This window comes from Podarcis filfolensis, assembly GCF_964270895.1.
Source record: "Podarcis filfolensis genome assembly, chromosome: 7".
Lineage (NCBI taxonomy): Eukaryota > Metazoa > Chordata > Lepidosauria > Squamata > Lacertidae > Podarcis > Podarcis filfolensis.
In genome coordinates, this window is record NC_139603.1 from 69,122,249 (window position 1) to 69,140,442 (window position 18,194).

General features: G+C 38.8%; 1 protein-coding gene across 19 annotated transcripts in view; it reads right to left on the reverse strand.

Moving 5' to 3' along the window:
* Positions 1-18,194, reverse strand: part of UBR5 (ubiquitin protein ligase E3 component n-recognin 5) — a 67,070-nt gene that overhangs the window by 35,292 nt on the left and 13,584 nt on the right. For 10 of the 19 annotated variants that reach the window (XM_083623559.1, XM_083623555.1, XM_083623549.1 and 7 more), the window contains 7 exons: positions 17,157-17,346; positions 15,142-15,301; positions 10,758-10,907; positions 7,145-7,356; positions 4,469-4,585; positions 3,621-3,731; positions 2,411-2,565 (listed from right to left, as the gene is read on the reverse strand). In XM_083623559.1, the coding sequence (XP_083479685.1) occupies positions 2,411-2,565; positions 3,621-3,731; positions 4,469-4,585; positions 7,145-7,356; positions 10,758-10,907; positions 15,142-15,301; positions 17,157-17,346 (1,095 nt within the window). The remainder of the gene's footprint in view (positions 1-2,410; positions 2,566-3,620; positions 3,732-4,468; positions 4,586-7,144; positions 7,357-10,757; positions 10,908-15,141; positions 15,302-17,156; positions 17,347-18,194) is intronic. The other 9 variants (XM_083623545.1, XM_083623561.1, XM_083623544.1 and 6 more) reach the window with 3 other exon arrangements.

The following is an 18,194-nucleotide window of genomic DNA, read 5'->3' on the forward strand; positions in this document are numbered from 1 at the left end:
TACAGGTTCCTTCAGTGAGTATCCCATGCAGTCATATGTATGGGAAATGTTTCTGTGTAAACCAAACAGGTCCCTCCAAGAAAGTCTGAAAAAACTGAAAGCTCAGGGATGCTACCAACCCTCACTCGTACACAGCAGCTTCCCACACATCAGCCAAGGAGACAGAGGGAGCCTTTTCCCACTTAGTTCTACCAACAAACCATTGTGTACAGCATGACCAAAGACTTGCTTTTGAATTGATTTCTTAATTGAAGTATTTTTAAAGTGCCCTTCATCCTAACTCAAACAAGGGCAGCATATAAAACTCAACATGCCAAGAATACAATACAATAAAACAATACAGCAACATCACGCATAAAGCATTCAGAGCCAACTACAAGTTTCAATGATTGTGACTGCTGCCTAAGAAAGCAAAGCAGGAGTTGTGAAAATCTGACCGAGATCTTGCTACCACATTCACAACCCTAATTAAGCAGAGCCTTACTGACTGGGGAGAAAGGTGGGAAATAGTTCTCATAAAAAGGATAAAGCAAAAAAACCCCAACAACAACCAAGTAATTGTATTCAGGGTTCAAATTTTGTGGCCAGAAAGAAACTGAGGAAGGGCAATGGTTTCACCTCTTTTCCAACGTGTGGAATGTGGCAATTCATGGGGCAGGAGGGGGAAAGTACTCTTAATCTTTCAGAGCTTTCTAGAAAGTTCCTGCTATGATCTGTGCAGCCAGTGGGACTGTTCATAATCAACAAAGAGAAATTTACGTTGCTGACCAATGCCACTTAAATGGTTGAATCATTTAAGGGCACATTGGTTCTCCTGCATTGCTTATTACAGCCACTACTAATCTGATTTAATTTAATAATTATTAAAAGATTTTTAGGCTACATTTCCAGACAAAGTCCTCTTCAAACAATGTATACAATATGCACTATGAAACAAAGTAACATTATTAAAATTTTGATACAACTTGATACGGAATACATTCGCGTTCAATTTCAAGTCACCTTTTTAATCATTGTCTGGAAGTATTAGGAAAACTTAATCTATAAAGGTTTTAAGCCATTACAAACCTACACAGCCTGGCAAAAGCACAGAAGAGTTTAGACAGTTTCAGAGTAATATCCTCCCTGCACTATCAAACCGACACTCTTATTACACATAAAATCCTATTTACAAATATCAACTAACACTATTAATAAGCAACTTGCCTTTTGTGTTAGTTTAGACCTAAGGCCCCAATGAAGGAATGGAAGTAAAATTAAGCAGTTAGAACTTCTATATTGCACCCCTGCTTCTAATCATATTTTCACAAGTGAAACCCCCAAAGGACACAATATCTATGTAGTCACCCACTGACTGCCAATACAAAACTGGATTGATCCTACAGAAGATGCTTAAACACCTGTGATGAAATACCTCAACTATAATAATCACAGTTGTGTCTTAGACAACTCCGATAGCGGTATCAGCCTTGTATAAACATTTATTTACAGATTTTATGTCATATGCAGTGGAATATCTATTGTCGTAGAACTGTGAAGGTTTGTTACAGTAATAAAGCATTAGCTCTTCTAACTCTGAAAGCATCCTAAATACAAAATTCATTAAAATAATTCAGTGTCAAGTCACTTGAATGCTTTAAGGACAAGAGCATGCTTTGTTTCTCTTTGATCCAAGAACAGTCCTTTCTTCAAAGCAATGTAACCTCCTAAAGAATTCTAACCAGAAGGAAAAATTCAGTTCCATTAAAAAAAGAAAAACATGCATATGAACAAGGATGGGTAAATTCAATGTACCTTAGTGACCCAGTTCACACCATGGTAAACCAGTTATTGGTTTATTTGGTTAACATGCCAATCTTACCCACTTTGCTCCTGTATGCTGTATGAGCCACAATCACTGTCTTAGCTTTATGTCAAAACTAGGGATGATGGTTAGTTTCAGTCAAACAAATAATGCTTAGGGAGCCAAGAACAAACCTTGACCACAGGTTGTAGTCTTAAGCAAACAAACCATAATCTTTGGTTTCAACATAATGCAAAACCACAAATCATGGGGAAATCACAGGGGGAAATGCTATGAATAAGTCAGAAATTAAATCGTTATAACAAAAGGGGAGAAAACGCTATGGAAAATCGCTTAGAATTTTTTTGCTCTCTGGCACCATCTGGTGTTGCATGTTTATAACGCATTCAAAATGCTGTTTCTTGACTAATGTAGCTGAGTCCATGGTTTGTTTCTCCCATTCATAAGTCAGGCAATAGCACAGGGGGCAAGATCAGCACATTCTTAGTAAACCATTAACTGCTGTTTACCATGACATGTGAACAAGGCCGATGTCAACTTCTCTTCTATTGTTTTTCAAAGAGCAAAAAACCATTATTTGGACTCTAAACTGAAATATACACTTACCACCAGTACAGGTTATTCTCCAGCTGAGCACAGGTATAAAGAGCGCAGCAATGCAGGGAAACTATCCGCTCTCCTTGAAGTTCAGAGTACGTCTGTGCTGTATGTTCTAGTTTAGAAGCTACAGAACTCAAGGTTTCATCTACCCAGGTAGCTACCTAAAAGGAATAGAGCACAGCCCCGGAGTGGATCTTAACACAAATATGACTGTGTATTCATGCAGGGCACGATACAAAACAATGAGAATATAATCTTGAGATTATTCAGGTGCAACCACTTCCAGTATAGTGCTTTGAAGTTTTGCTTCAATCCTTTTTGTTCTAAGCATGCCTTGGCCCTGCTACAACCATTTTATCAAGCCAGAAGTAGTTCACATTATCACAGAACTCCCCCACTGTACCCATGTGTGCACGCCTTTGTAGACAGTCACTCCTCACTTCCTTGAAATGAACAGGAAGCTTTCGTAGGTGGAGCCACGATATGCATCCAGCAGAGAGCACAGAGTGCCTGGACTTTATTTAGAAATCTTTATTTAGAAACCAAATTACTTGATCTCAGAATATTATGCTAGAATATTTGGATTAGCAACTTTTAATACAATGGACTAACTACTTGTTAGTCACTTGAGACCAAGGGGAAGTTTGTCATTAAGGAAGACAAACCTAGTTCTGAAACCTTAAGTGCTACATTTCTATGGAAAATAAGCTTTCTAAGACACAAGGACAAGAATGACTCAAGAGCCTACACCTGCTTTATACCAGGGATGGCTAACCTGTTGCCCTCCAGATTTTGACAGTCTACAACTCCTGTCGGTCTCAGACAGTATGGCTAACTGTCAAGGATGATGCGAGCTTTAGTTCAACAACTTCTGAAGTGTCACAGGATAGCCACCCCTGCTTTACACATTCTCTACTTTCACAGCAGCTTCATTTTTTTCTTATGGATTCTTTTTCTAAAGAAGGAAAGTTTCTTTAATTTTGTTACTAGGCCAAAGTCGTCTCAATTTTAACAGCAAACAGAGTCAAAACATTCTTTTATCTTCTTTCTAGCACGCCCTGGCTTGTTTTTGTGATGAAAAGTTCTTGCTTCAAAGTTATTCGCAAAACCAATCTCTGCAAATGATTTGCTGACGTCCAGCTGTAATCTTTTTCTATAGAATGGCAATGCAAGGAGGAGATTAAAGGCACTGAATTTTATCCTCAGTGTTTCGTACCTTATTGTTTTCTGTGGCAACAGTTGCTCTGATGCTGTTTGCAGAAAGGAGGACGATCTTCTCGTTGGTTAATCCCAGGGACACGGCACGTGGGTGATGTATAGAAGGATTCTTTGAAACAAAAATGAAGCAGACAATATTTTAAAATGTCGCCACTGAAATATCAATTGTGGCTACCAAACATTTGGCAGGGAGGGAGACCTAGTCTTTGTCTCTCTCCCAAGTCATAACAAGGGAACAGGCATTACCCCATACCAAGAGCAATGGTATACCTTTTGCCATAGAAGCAAATGGGCGCTATTCATATATGACAGAACGTTACAAGGAAGCCAAGCAACACATCAAAGAGCCCCACCACTTTGCTATGGCTGCTCCTCTCCAGCTCTCAGGTTGCTGCTGCTGCTGAGGGGAAGGAGGAAAGATGCACAATTTCAAGCACAGCCGGAGGCAAACCTTTCCTGACTGATTTTCTCCCAGCCACTGAAATCTTCAATTAAAATGGCGAAGCTGCTAAGGAAGAGGAACTGGCAGTGGCTTTCCAGATCCAGCACTAGGCGCGGAGAGCTCACTAGTCACACTGAAGTGTAATCAAAGCAACAACTGTAATGTAAAAAATTTTCCACATCTGCTTTGATACCATGTGGATGACTGCACACAAGACTGAACTTCTGAATGTGTATTTGTCCTGCAAGACAACACTATGCTTGGTAATTGTTTATTTAAAAATTCAATAAAGTTTGTAATAAGAATTTTTAAAGCTGCACAGGAAGCTCTGTATTTTTTTTTAAGCAACTACATTTTTGTATACAAGAGATTACCACATCTTTACAGAACATAGCTAGACATACCTGTGCATTTCTGTAAGGTTCAGATTCACTCCATTTCCACTGATACAGCTCCCCTTTACTGCTCACTGCCACAAGCTCAGAATACAGAGCACCAATAGAAATAAATTTCATCCCATCCTATAAAAGCAAACAAGTGAAGCTTAAAACTTCAATATTACAAGTGCTAAACACTCACATATATTATAAATTCATCACAAGGGAAAAGAGCTGTTCAGACCATTTGGTGTCTGTGAGAAGTTGACAGGTTATCAGACATAGTTATTGGGTAAAAATAATTATTTTAGACTGTATTTTATTTTTGACATTGATAAGGTTTGGGCTGTGTCATTAGTGGGTTCTGTGTAATTTCAGAACTGAAATTTAAGGGGCTCTAAAACCAAAACAGCACAAGTGACTCTTGAAAGATTTATCAGGCAATGCTAACTTCTGTATACTCAGTGGTTCAATGGTTGTAGATGAAGAAATGAGAAAGGTTTTACAAAGGAACAAGTGTAGTGGATTATATGGTCATTCCTCTAACACTGGCTATACAAGTGGAAGAGTTTCTAGTTCTATTAGGACTGAGAAGTGTCCTATACAGAAACCAATCCTTGGAGTAATATAGAAGAGGTGTCACAAAGGAGGGTTTGGTGGCCACCTGAATTTGAATTAGTCTTCATTCAAAAGAAATGACGGAATGTTTTGTTGTCAACTATAGAAACCTCATCTGGAGAAGCTGAAGAAATGCTGTTGTGCTTTGAACAAATTATTGAATTATTAAAATCAAAGCTCCTAAGTCAGGATTTTCAGGAAGAAGAAAACAGACCAAGCTTGGGTATGATAGGAATTGCTGGACTATTGTGCATGAATTGAGGAGGTCATTTGTTAAGATGAAAGAAACCATGGAATTCCAAGATTTAGAATTTCTCCTTGAATTAAGGAGAGACTATAAACAATGGAAGCAGCAAAAGAAAACCAGGTGCTATGCAGTTTTGAACACATATTATGCTTGCATCAAGAGGCAGATAATCTTTTTGGAAACCGATCGTGACCGAAACAAACTGAGAGCCTATTTTGGAATTACCTTTACATTCAGCCTAACAGCTTTCTGATAACCACTTGAATTGGCGTGGTGAAATGCTGCGACCTTTCAATGGAGCATAAGACATTTTGATCCAAATTCTACCTGATCATTGAGGATTAGTGATGCGTTCTGTTAATCCAAAAGACTCGACTGAACTTTGGACACACGTTTTACATCTTGCCCTTCCATCTGCCCCAGCCATTTAACTGCAAGTACTCCAAAAATGTTTAAAGCACATAAAGTTGTGGTCAGTTCTCTCGTCCCACTTCTCTTGCCTTGCTCTAGGCAGGGGAATTATATATCATGTCACAGCAAGCCTCCTCCTTCTTCGATTCTCCAAAGAAGAAGCAAGCCAGGAAGCTTGACTGATGACGCGTGTCTTAAACTGAACCCAGGAGAATACAAATCCAAGAGAGATGAGAATGGAATAAACAGGCCCATCGCTTAATGTTCCTGTGCTGGGCATCTCAGGTTAAAAAATAAGTCCACTGCATCGAGTAAGATTCTGCTAATTCTCAACAGCTGTAGCTCAGCAACTGAGTGCATGGCTTGCATGCGAGAGGTCCTTGATTCAGCTCCTGCCAGGTAGGACTGAAAAGATCCCTGCCTGAAATCTGCAGCTTCCTCTAGACTCTACTGTTCTCAAGACTCTACTACACTTCAGATACCCATTTAATTATATCTCCTGCTTTGTGAAAAGGCTACTTCACAGTATATACCCCCAAAATATTGGAAGCAAATACTGAAGGGGAGCAGATACTTGCCTACACTAATCAAGAGTCCCGACTGGCTTTCAGTCTTCTGCGAAAGGAAGGCACAAATATAGGAAATAGTTTAAAAGACAAAATAGCTCATGTCCATTCAAATAGGACCACTAGCAATAGTAGAGTTCTTTAAGCTAAATATGTATCATATGGCCCACCCACTCTTCACAACATTTGTTCCTTAGAAGGGCAGGGAGGAAAAGAGATATAGATTCATTGTTTTTTTTAATCTTCAGAGCAAAAGGAATCATTTTCAGCTGACACTAACAAATAATCACACTTCTCGAATGAAGAAGGAAAATAACAGCAACAGTGTGAAGATGAGTTCTTTCATCCGCAAGGCGACAGAAAACAAGTGAACCAACTGGTGAAAGGGGAAAGAATAGACAGAAGAAACGCAAAGGATCACCTTAAAAAAAAAAATCACCCCATTGCTTCAAAGGATGGCAAACGCGTTGATAAAGACAGAAGAGTACTTGTTCAGGCTCCCAAAAAAATATCAGTTGACACAATTAATTTTCTGTCCAAGTGAAAGGGATGCTAACTATAAACTACTTAAGGCAGGAGGCCTGTGCACACTTCCATTCAAGCAACTCCCTTCTATTAAATTCAACAATACTTAATTTTCCAAGTGAATGAGTTTATGATTGAACACCACATCAAAACTGAAGTGACATGAACACAAATGATCCACATTCAATGTAAACATGTCCATAATGTAGGGATTACATGCAGGGGCATTTGATGAGGAAGGTGGCAGGAGGAGGAAAGAGATAGATCCACATTTACAGGCAATACAATATATTCCAATTTTGCATTTTTAATAAAAATAAAATACAACCAAAATACCTTATCCGGCCACCACTGCAAGTCCTCTCCTAAAGAGACCGGGCTTTGGACAGGTGTGTTCTTCTTGTCAAGGTTTGGCTCCCCTTCTTTGCTTGTAGAGCCTCTTTCATTATCAAATGAGGCTCCATCAAGCCACCTTCTTTCACGCAAACGTAAAACGGACTCACGTTCACGCAACAGCTCAGAGTCTCTCTCTAAGGGAAGAAGGAGAACTGGTATGCAATTGGGTCACACCAGTGGGATAAAAGTAAGCCACTCTCTAGTAAAGACCCTTCAGGATGCAACTAACAGCAGTTAAAATCTACTTATAGATTTCACTTAAGTGGAAATATAAAAATGACATGCAACACTCAAAATATTAACCCTTTCAAGCATATGTACTTTGGTATTGCCAAAATAATTTGAAATGCAAGAATGAGACTAGAAATAAAGTTCAAAATCTGAAGTTTCAAGCTACTCAAAAAAATGAATTAACAGAAGAAGAAAAAATTACCTCACTGATGAGATAAAAGGTGATTTAAGATTTTTATAGTACCATATGCAAAGAGTATATTGTGGGTGATCTTATCAAAGAACAGCAAGAAAAATAGATGCCACCAAACAAGGCAATGTCTCTTTTAGAGACTTTTTAAGCTAACCAAAAAGGAGTGTTTATTAGAGAGTCTCAGAATTTTTCCCAACCACCACCACCACTTGAAAAGGTTAAAAAACAATCTTAAACTTCTGTAAAGTTTGCTAATCCAACCCCTTCATTTAAACAAACATATAGGACTTGCTTTGATTTTTAAAAGCTTGTGGCAAAGTTGCTTAACTGAAAATTTTTGTAGTCAGACAACGTTCTAAAAAAAGATTTTTGAAGGAGAATGTTCCTTACCAAAATGCTTTCCCTCCAATTGGCCTAAAATTGTCTAAAGCCAGTACTCTCCAGTTCTCTCATACAATTAAAATTTTAAGTCAGGTAATCAAGCTAAATATCCAAGAGTCAAATATACATGGAAAATAAGGATTTTTTCATCTTAACATAGAAATAACCTTAGAAAGGAAAAAGGGAGTGATTTAAGAAAAGTCAGAGGTTGAATATACGTACATGCACATAATGCATTTAACATATGAGTCTTCATTTGTATTGATAAACTTTTTAAGAACAAATCCCTCGTCTTTCCTCCTTGCTCTCTTTTTCCTTCTGGTATCTGTCATTTCATTCTCTTCCTTCATTTCAAAACTAATCTCCACATAGTTCTCTTCACCCCCCCCCCTCTTTTGCTCTACAGCCCAATTCCTAACAACTTTTCTTTTTATCTCCCATGAACCATCTATTCGGACTAATGATGGGCCAAAAATCATCTCCCACCCTAATGGTAGTGTTCATGCCCCATGAAAAGGTTTTGGGGGATATTTTCTGCAACCTTTGGGGCTGGTAAGGCAAATTCAACCAATTGAGAAAGGCCTCCCTCTAGGATATGAGGTGGTGGAGGGTTCCTTATGCTTCAAAAGAAAAAAGTTTATCAAGAAACAAAGGTGGTTTCCTTCTGCTTGAAACAGAGCTACAATTGACCGTCTGTTGATAGGTCCTATAAAATGCTAAATAGGAATGACTAAATCATGATGAGCAATTGTGTTCACTGCTTCAAACAGCAGTAAAAAAATCTTCCATTTGAACAAAAAGGTAGTTGTGATAACGTTTTCCTTCATACTGATATCAGTAATTTTCAGTCTCTCTCCCACTTCTGTGCTTGTATGAATTTTACTGCCATTGTTTACACCAGAACTATGCCTTTGGGTTAGGGAAAGGGGGGATACACTTGGCGGGGGGGGCCTAATTTTTTTTAAAAAAAGATGAACAAATAGTAAAAGCATTAAGGAAACCCTCAGACACCTCAATATTGTATAGGGAAGCCCTCTTGCCCCCCAAAATGCATCCAATATGCCACCCGCCTCAAAAGACAACTCTGGCTGTTCTAAGTCCACCCATTCCCCATCCCCAAGATCACTGGAGGGAAATGGGCCAAATAGGTCAAACTTAAGTACATTTAAAACAGCTTTTAGAGATGAAGCGTAGACTAGAGGATCGTGTAAACCTTCTCCCCACCACCTTCTGCATAAATTCCTCTTCTCTCCTCCTTCCAGCTTTGGAATTACATGCGGCCATTGCCAATCCAAGTTAAGATGAAACCAAGCATGTAATAAACTCATTCCAAGAACCCTAATGGTTTCGTCTCTCTTTTAATGTAGAAACTGAAGACAAAGTGTGTGCACTCGAAGAGGTAGGAGGAGGATGCATGTGATCCTGCAGCCTGCACTCAAAACCTAAACCAGGAGTTGGCAAGGTTACCGGACGATGGGCCAGTCCACGCTCCATCCGTCGGAGGATGGGCCGGAGCGTGTGTGCACGCGCACTCTTCTGGGTCAGAGGAGAGCCTGTGTGCCATCAATCCGGAAGTTGGTCCCCGTGCCGCACTGGTAAGAGCGGGCAGTGGCAGGGGTCGCCATGGGCCAGTTAGACAAGCCCCATGGGCCGCTACCGGCCCATAGGCCTTAGGTTGCCGACCCCTGACCTAAACCCTAGCTTCAACGTTATGTCTGAACCATGTCTCAAGAATGATGACAAGGTATTTTGTTCTAATCCTCTACGTCACCTACAGAAACTGGATAAATCATTTTATGACGCTAGATTGGATAAATCTAACATGTTGAGAAAATTAAAATTATGCCTAATACGTACAGCAACCATTTTACTGATCCTAACTTGTGATAACACTTAGATATTCAGGTATTGGAATATCTAACAGAAAAAAATTGGAATGGGCAGAGCAATACTCCATGAAGATCATGATAGAGGTTGGATTAACAATTGGCAAAATGTTATGGATATGCATAATAGTTATTTTTAAGAAGCTATGAAGGAATAACTAAGTAGCAGATCTGGTATTACATTTCATACGCTTTTCAAGTCATGCTTAGAACTTGACGCCATGCAAAGTATTCTGTCATTGCAATGGGTTATGAATAACAGACATGGAATTTGAGCACTGCAAGCCATTCAGAATGCAGTTAAATTCCAGCTTGCCTGACCTATTGTTGAGTATGTCATTATTACTACACTTTGCAAAGAAAATGTTTACTCTTAGAGCAGTGCATAAGGAGCAGTGGAAGAGCTTTCAATGCTACCTACTGGAACAGATGTAGGACTTCTAACTATACTATTGAGTTATGCCTCCAGACTCAGGAAGGCACAAAATTCCCTGTGTACCATGGATACTGAGCAACTGAACTCCCTTTCGGAATGTTGCATGAGAAAAACATTGAGTTTTTCAGTAAGTACTCCCTAAGTAGGCATGGTTTTTAAAAAATTGGCTTTAGGCAGATTGCTTTTTGAAAGCCTCATGCACATTTCACCTGTCAAACTTTTCAAACATACTACTAGCAATTAATTTCACACACTTACATCGTACAATTTTTACAGCTTAATGCAAGAAATTTTATTTATCTATATTTTAAACAGAAAAGGGTTGTACACACAAAACTAAAGACAAAAATCACCAGCATGTGCTATAACTAGTGTACTGCACAGCAATGCTACTTATTTACAAAGAAAAAAAAGGTGCAAAATTACCTCGGGACGAGCTTAGCCTGGAAAGTGATGAGCGCCGAAAGGATGGATAACCAAAGTAACTAATATCTTCTGAAAACATAGCATCAGCATCAATAATGACACTTGGGTGAGCAGAATGTATGTCAGCATCCAGAAGAGACATAAGATCCTCTATAAGAGGAGACAAGGATCTGAGGTGAATTATCAGCTACTTGAAATATCATCTTGAAAGACCATCACCAAACAAGACAAATCCACCAACAAAAACTGATGTTCTGTTCTTCAGATTCCCTACCGTACAGATGTATTGCCTACTGCTCACATATGCGATCAAGCAAAATGTCCTGATTTAAGAAACCAATGTTAGCTATATCAACTGCTTGGTCTAAACTAATCCAGACATGGTTCAAAGCTAGAAGCAGTTAAACAATATAAAAAGAACAAGGCTCAATAAGTTTATGTTCCAGAAGAAAGTAGATAAAAAAGACTTCCTCCAAAGCGAATAAAGCTCATGTTTGCCCGTTACTAAGACAATAACTTCCTAAACTGGAAAATGTCGTTTTTAATAGAATCTGCTGATAACTTCTGCAAGAACTCATAAGCATGCCCCCCCCCAAACAAACTCTACATTTTCTATCATGAAGTAACTGATTTTAATGGTAGGACAGTGCCCCGTCTTTTAATACTCTATCTTGAGATGATAAAGATCCTACCTTAGGTGCTGGGAAAAAAATATCTGCCTTCCTGACTTTCCGTTAAATTCTATTAAATTTATTTTCCAACACAAAGCAGGAAATGCTGTCCACATTGACAGCAGATATATTTTTATATTTCTGGCAGTGTTTTCAAGATCTATAAAATCACACCCTGCTTCTTACATTAACTAGGCTTTCCCAACCACAAGCCTTGCTATGGGTACTCATCTAGGTGCACTGAATGCGTCCACCCATCGTGGACATCTCTCTTTTAAAGTACTGGTAATCTCATTGAGACGGCCACTTTAACTTTGAGAAACCCTGATGTTTTCATACATCTGATACCAATTTAACATGCAAAATTGTTTTCAGCTTCTTTCCTCCCTCACCCAAAATGTCCTTCACTGGTACCTTGCACCATCCCAGGGATCCCTCCACTAAGTCAAGGAAACATAGGTTTATGCAATCCTTTCAGCGTCCATCCTAAGAATCACAACCTCAACACTAATTACCGTATTTTTTTGCTCTATAAGACTCACCTTTTCCCTCCTAAAAAGGGAAAATGTGTATGCATCTTACGGAGCGAATGCAAGCTGCGCAGCTATCCCAGAAGCCAGAACAGGAAGAGGGATTGCTGCTTTCACTGTGCAGCAATCCCTCTTGCTGTTCTGGCTTCTGAGATTCAGAATATTTCTTTTCTTGTTTTCCTCCTCCAAAAACTAGGTGCGTCTTATGGTCTGGTGCATCTTATAGAGCGAAAAATGTGGTGCTTTCAGCTTCTCTGCACATGGCATCCTCTAGAACAATAGTTCCCCACCCCAAAAAATAATCCCCACAAACCACTTGAAAGTTGCTGAGGGTCTTAGCAGACCACTTCATAATTTTTCTGCCTGTTGTAGCAACTGTAATGTGCTGTGCCCAATGCTATATGATTTGTAACTGCGTTTTTACTCACATATCACAGGGTACCTGAATGAAGCTTGGAGACCACTTGTGGTCCACAGACAATGATTTGGGGAATCCTTGCTCTAAGATCAAGGATGAAGAATCTGTGCCCCTACAGATGATGTTGGGACTACATGGCCAATGGAAATTTCACTCCAACAACATCTGGAGGGCCACAGCTTCCCCACCCTTGCTCTTAAAAAAAGGGATGAAAATTTAAATTACTAGTAACCAGTGCTTTTTTGTCTAGAAAAATAGGTGCTGGTATTCACCATGAAGCTGTTACAGTTAAGTGCCACACTTTTTAACAACAACAAAAAGAGGTGCCGGTACTACATACCAAACAAAACATTCCTTACACAGATATCACCAAATACCCAACTGGATAAATCTACATATGTAACTGAAACAAGCCCAAAATCTAAACATGCTAAAAACAACAACACCTATTTCACTATCTGTCTGTGAACTATTACCTCTGAAATATACCTAGACAAAGCTAAAGCCAATAGGGCACACCACCACTTGACCTCTTCCTAATGCACTGTTCAAAGCCTCCAACAGATGCTTATTTCATATGAAATCCCCCTGATACAGTGATGATTGAGAATTTGAAGGTCACATTAAAAATAAACAGTAGAGCTGAACTCTCCTGTAAAAACAATGGAGTGACCTGGCAGAATAATTTTGCTTCAGTGCTGCAACACAGATTCCAATAGCCACACCAAAACTACTGCTGCAGCTCAGAAGCCAAGTATTTTCCTGTGACAATGGCCATCAGAACACAAAGTTAAGATAAATAAGCAAAGAAACCAGAATGTTGAACTCTGGAAAATTCCATGTATATAGAATACCAGGAAAGGGGGGGCAAATACTAAACAGCAAGGCTTTGCTCTCCAAGCAGCACCCTTTTTCATGCAGCCTCAGGACTGTTTCACGTCCATATTTTATCAACATGAGACAACTCTGGCAGTTACCTTTTGGTGGAGATGCACGTGCCCCAACATGCACCTAGAATACCATCGCCTTGTATCTCAAAATTGGGACTTGCTGAGCATCTATTGAACCTTACAAGGGATGTGATAAAACTCCCTGACCCAAAAGTGCTGTCAAGTCTATCTGAGGTAAAAGTATCGCTGTGTAAATTGTTTTGTTTTGTTTTAGTAAATTTTACCTAATTCATATTTAATGTCTCAAAGCAACAGGAGCATTATAACTGTAAGAACACTTTGTAGGAATAAACGTTTTTTAATAGTCATGCTTTCAAATATGTATTTCAATGAGTTAAAAAAGTGGTGCTTTGTCTACCTGTCTGTGAATCATCTGCCACTGAGCGTGCTCAGTTCTTCCCAACAACAAGAAATCACACAAGCAAACCAAGCCCCGCAAAAGACAGTCTAAGAGAACACTAGCCTTTGAAAGGGGTTGGGGATGTAGGAGATACTCTCATCCCCCTTCCTTTTGTCTGTCACAGAAGCTCAAGACAAGAAGAATGAGATATGGAGACATGAAAAAAACTTTAGCTGAAAGAAAGGAGCAGATAGGGAAGATTTTGCTTGGGCATTTTATTAATATTTTAAATAGTCATCTATGGAAGATATGAAATTTAGCAGCTAGGTTTAGAGACTGCCATAGTTCCTTATCTCAAAGGCAAGGCACAAGCCAAGGGGCAGAGCATGTTTATAGAATGAGAAACATGAAAGCTGGATGCATTAACAGAGCAATACTTTTGACTGCTTACTCAGAAGCAAACCCCTACTATGATCAACAGAACTTTCTCCCTAGTTTAGGATTTCAGCCAAATATATTTATAGTCTTCCCTTTACACATTCAAAAAGGCCCAAAGCGGCAAAGATTTGCACACCAACCAATGCAACAATTTTTAAAAACCTTTTTTAAAACAGCCACCAGGAACAGTTCACACAGGTTGGTATCCAGTCATTATCAAGGAGAGCTTCACATGGCTCAAAGTTACATTGTATAAATAGGCCCTTTGCCTAACAAGCACCCAGATTAATTCTTGTCCCTGGCATATCACACATTATGAAACACTAGCCTTTCACAACAACAGTAATGTCAACTGCTGTCAATATTAAAACAAAATTGCTAATTCTTCGCTTGTCAAAACAACAGTCTTCCCACTTTATAAGCTTCCCACTGTGGCCCTTTGTATTAGACAAGTTGTGCACCCTGGTTCTCCAGTATTCGAGGAGCAACACAGTCTAGAGACCTACATATACAGGCTTTGTGTGAAAGTGTATATGAGATATGGAAAATCATGCCCCAAATAGGAATGCCTATCAATTATATAAAATGCCAACTTACTCAAGACTGGTACATTTTAAGTGTACAGCTGTTCTAGCATAACTGTCTCCTGATAGTTACAAAACAGAAGGTCTTAGCAATAAGAGCTCTTTACGCTTGGGGGGAGATCCTCTTAACAAGATAAATGATAATGGTCAAAGTATGTACAAGCTTTCGTTATACCAGACCTCTGAACTGTTGCTTCAAATCCAATAACTTAACTCAAGACATTCACTTCCACACAAGTTAACCTTAGTTTCGTCTTGCCTATTACTTTCTCTCTTATTTACTGGAACTAAAGAGCAATCAATATTTCTGTATCTCCATAGAGTACATAGCAAAGAACATAAGGCTAACTCTTTACCAGTACTGCAAACTGAAAGTCTATTGCACTTTGACAGAATAACTTAATATTGCTTTTAATGATGGGAAAAAAAGAGGAAACATTGCCCAATACAAACCTCCAGGAAGGTAAGATTCACTCGCCGTGTCGTCACCATCATCCCCATCTTCATCATCACGGCTCAGCAAGTTGTTGACTGCAAGATTTACATCAAGATTTGTCCGCTGGAGCTCTCTGATAATTACACTCCTAGATTTTCCTTGTAAAACAACTTGTGCCTATGCAAAATAGAATACATTTTTAACAATGTAACATGTTACACCACCCCAGGTAATTTTCATCAACAGAAACAAATATTTCTGGAGTAGTAGAAGTCAACCATATACTCAATATAAGCAGATATCATGTTTAACTGGAAAAAGGTAAACAGGCTGGTTTTGGATAATGCTAGTAAGTAATGTGAAGTCTCAGTAACTTCTGGCTGTGGAGCAGTTTATAAATCTGTAAAGATAAAAATCTATTGCTTATTTCTATTCTTTGCTGCTTAAACATTCCTTCGCTCCACTCCACAGGCTACTTTTAAAGAGGCTACCGATGTTCCTTTTTGGGGACATCCTTAATAATAACTTTCTTATACCCAGTCTTCCAGGAACAAGCCTCCAGCAAAAACATGAAGGATTCATGCCACCCTCGCCTCAAAGCTCATAGCACACAGTGTATATATATGGGTGATTCAGGACTCCTCTCTAAGTTGGTGGAAGGAGTGAGATTCTGACTTCTGCCAAGCCAAACCTCTGCAGCCCCTTGCCAGGAGAATGGGCATGCCAAAACTTCTGACAGCAGCTGTTTATTTACTTTCAAATCATGCTAGACAGGTAACAAATGTGAGAACATGGTCCAGAATTTGGAAGAATCATCTCCTACCACATTAAACATTTGCTCAAATTGCCAGGGGAGGCCCTTCTGTTCATGTGGCTTCAGAGGTGAGGCTGGCTGGGGCACAAGGAAGTGAGTTCACCATAGAATAAAAACTTATGCAACATTTGGGAAAAAACTGTCGTTCAGAGAGGCTTTTGGTCTAAGAGGCTGGAGATATTTCATCTGACATATTTTTACCTGACACATTATTTCTTTTGGATATTTGCTGTTTGGTTTTTTAAAGTATGATTATATAGTAGTTTATTTTTAATGAAGTATGCCATTTCAGTAACTCGGTACAGATACGGCAGGGATAAATATCCTGCCAGATAAAAATGATTTTCAGGGACTGTTGTGCTTCTCTATTCCTTGGCTATACTGAATATGTCAGCGTGTATCATATAGCACAAAGTCTGCCTCTTATAAATATACTAAAACTAAGAAATTAGAAAAGTGATTATCAATTTACAAGGAAGATGTGAATTTACCATTAGAGAATATTAGTTAACAATGTGAATAAAATCAAAGTGTTCTGGTGCCCCGGAGGGGGTGGAGGAAGATACCAACAGAAAGAAAGCATAAAAATAATACAAACGTGTGCAGTGTCTGAAGAAATTTACCCACAGGCATTATAGGAAACAGAACGTAATCTCAGAGCAATTATCAATTAGCCCTGGGAGTCCAGGGCCAATTAGACTAGTCTCAAAGGCCTGAACAACAAGCTCCATCATCTTTACACAATACTAAAGAAATACTAACCAACTAACCTACTTTTAAAATTCTTGCTAACCCTCATGTCAACGGAAATTGTTCATTCTCAATAATCTGTAGTATGCCTGCTAATCTTTAGAGAATAGTCAACACAAATGTTTTTTCAAATGTTTGAACAGTAAGAGTGGTGTTTATTTCTTTATTTACTGAAATTTGGGCCAGGTGTTTTTCAAAGGCTGACTCAAAATATTCCAGTCCCAAGACCACAAACCAAAATGTGCTCACAGTCAACCTTAGCTTTACATGAATCTGATGCAGATACTCTGCCTTTTCTCATGTTTCCAAACATTGTGAACATCTAAGGGCACAGAAGCATCCCATCTTCCTCCAATATATATACATATATGTAAGAAACTTGCAAAATAAATAAAGAAATAAGCAAGCATCTCCCAGTTACTCCTTTTCCACAACTTTGAAATATTTCATCACAAGAAAGATTCATACCTGTGAAATGAGTTCTTCTGGAATAACAGATGCTGGAATCACTGGCTGGGGCTGACTACCCAAGAGCCCAGATCCTCTATCACGTCCTGTTCGAATAACTCGCGTTTGCCTCCTGGAATCTCTAGCTCCAGCTGATGATCTACCAGAGGATCCTCCTCCACTTCCTCCGACACCCGAGCTCCAGCGACTCCTGAGGAATTTTAAAAACGGCAATAGATTTATGTGTTTGAGCTATTTTACAAGCTATCACGTATCTGAATTTAACTGTTGACTTCAGTACACTAGCCATGTGATTCACTAGCCTTTTAAAATGAAGCTGGAATGCTTGATACAATGGGATCTTTTCTGTACAGCAGTTTTGCAAATGCAATTTCTTTAAAAGACTCCAAAGACTATAAATTCACAAGCTAGTTTGCATTAAGATTCACTTCTTTACTTTCAGCTTTTACTTTTAATCTACATTCCAGCCAACTTCTGAAATTGTTAACAATGAAGTCATTGCATACATGTGCAAAAGATCAATATGCTTATGTTTTCATATCCAAGAGCCAGAATCAGACCGCTACACTACAAATAATTAAAACAGAACTCCCCCTATTAAATATGACATTTTCTATGCAAAACATTTAAATACTACCACATCTTAATGGCCATATATTGGTTAAAATTATGAATTGCTTCAGAAATAGTAATCCTTCTAGTAAATATCTCCTTTGAAAGAAAGGGCACAATATAAATATCTTTACCAATAATTAGAGGTAATTTATTTTGAAATATTTGTATTAGTGGAAATGTAGGATATTATTTATGCTTTTTTTCTTTTTCTAGGCTGAAGACAGGGCTTGTTTTAATATAATATTTTATTAACTGAAGACACTTGGCACAATCCAAACGTGAGGCTGTTCAGTTATCTTGAAACTGAAGTAGTGAACCATTCTTGAGAAAATACTAACAATTGTTGCTGATGTGATACAAATGCAGCAGGTTTAACAAGAAATCCTCTGTTTACTTCTAAATCATGCTAGCTTTCTTCAACAA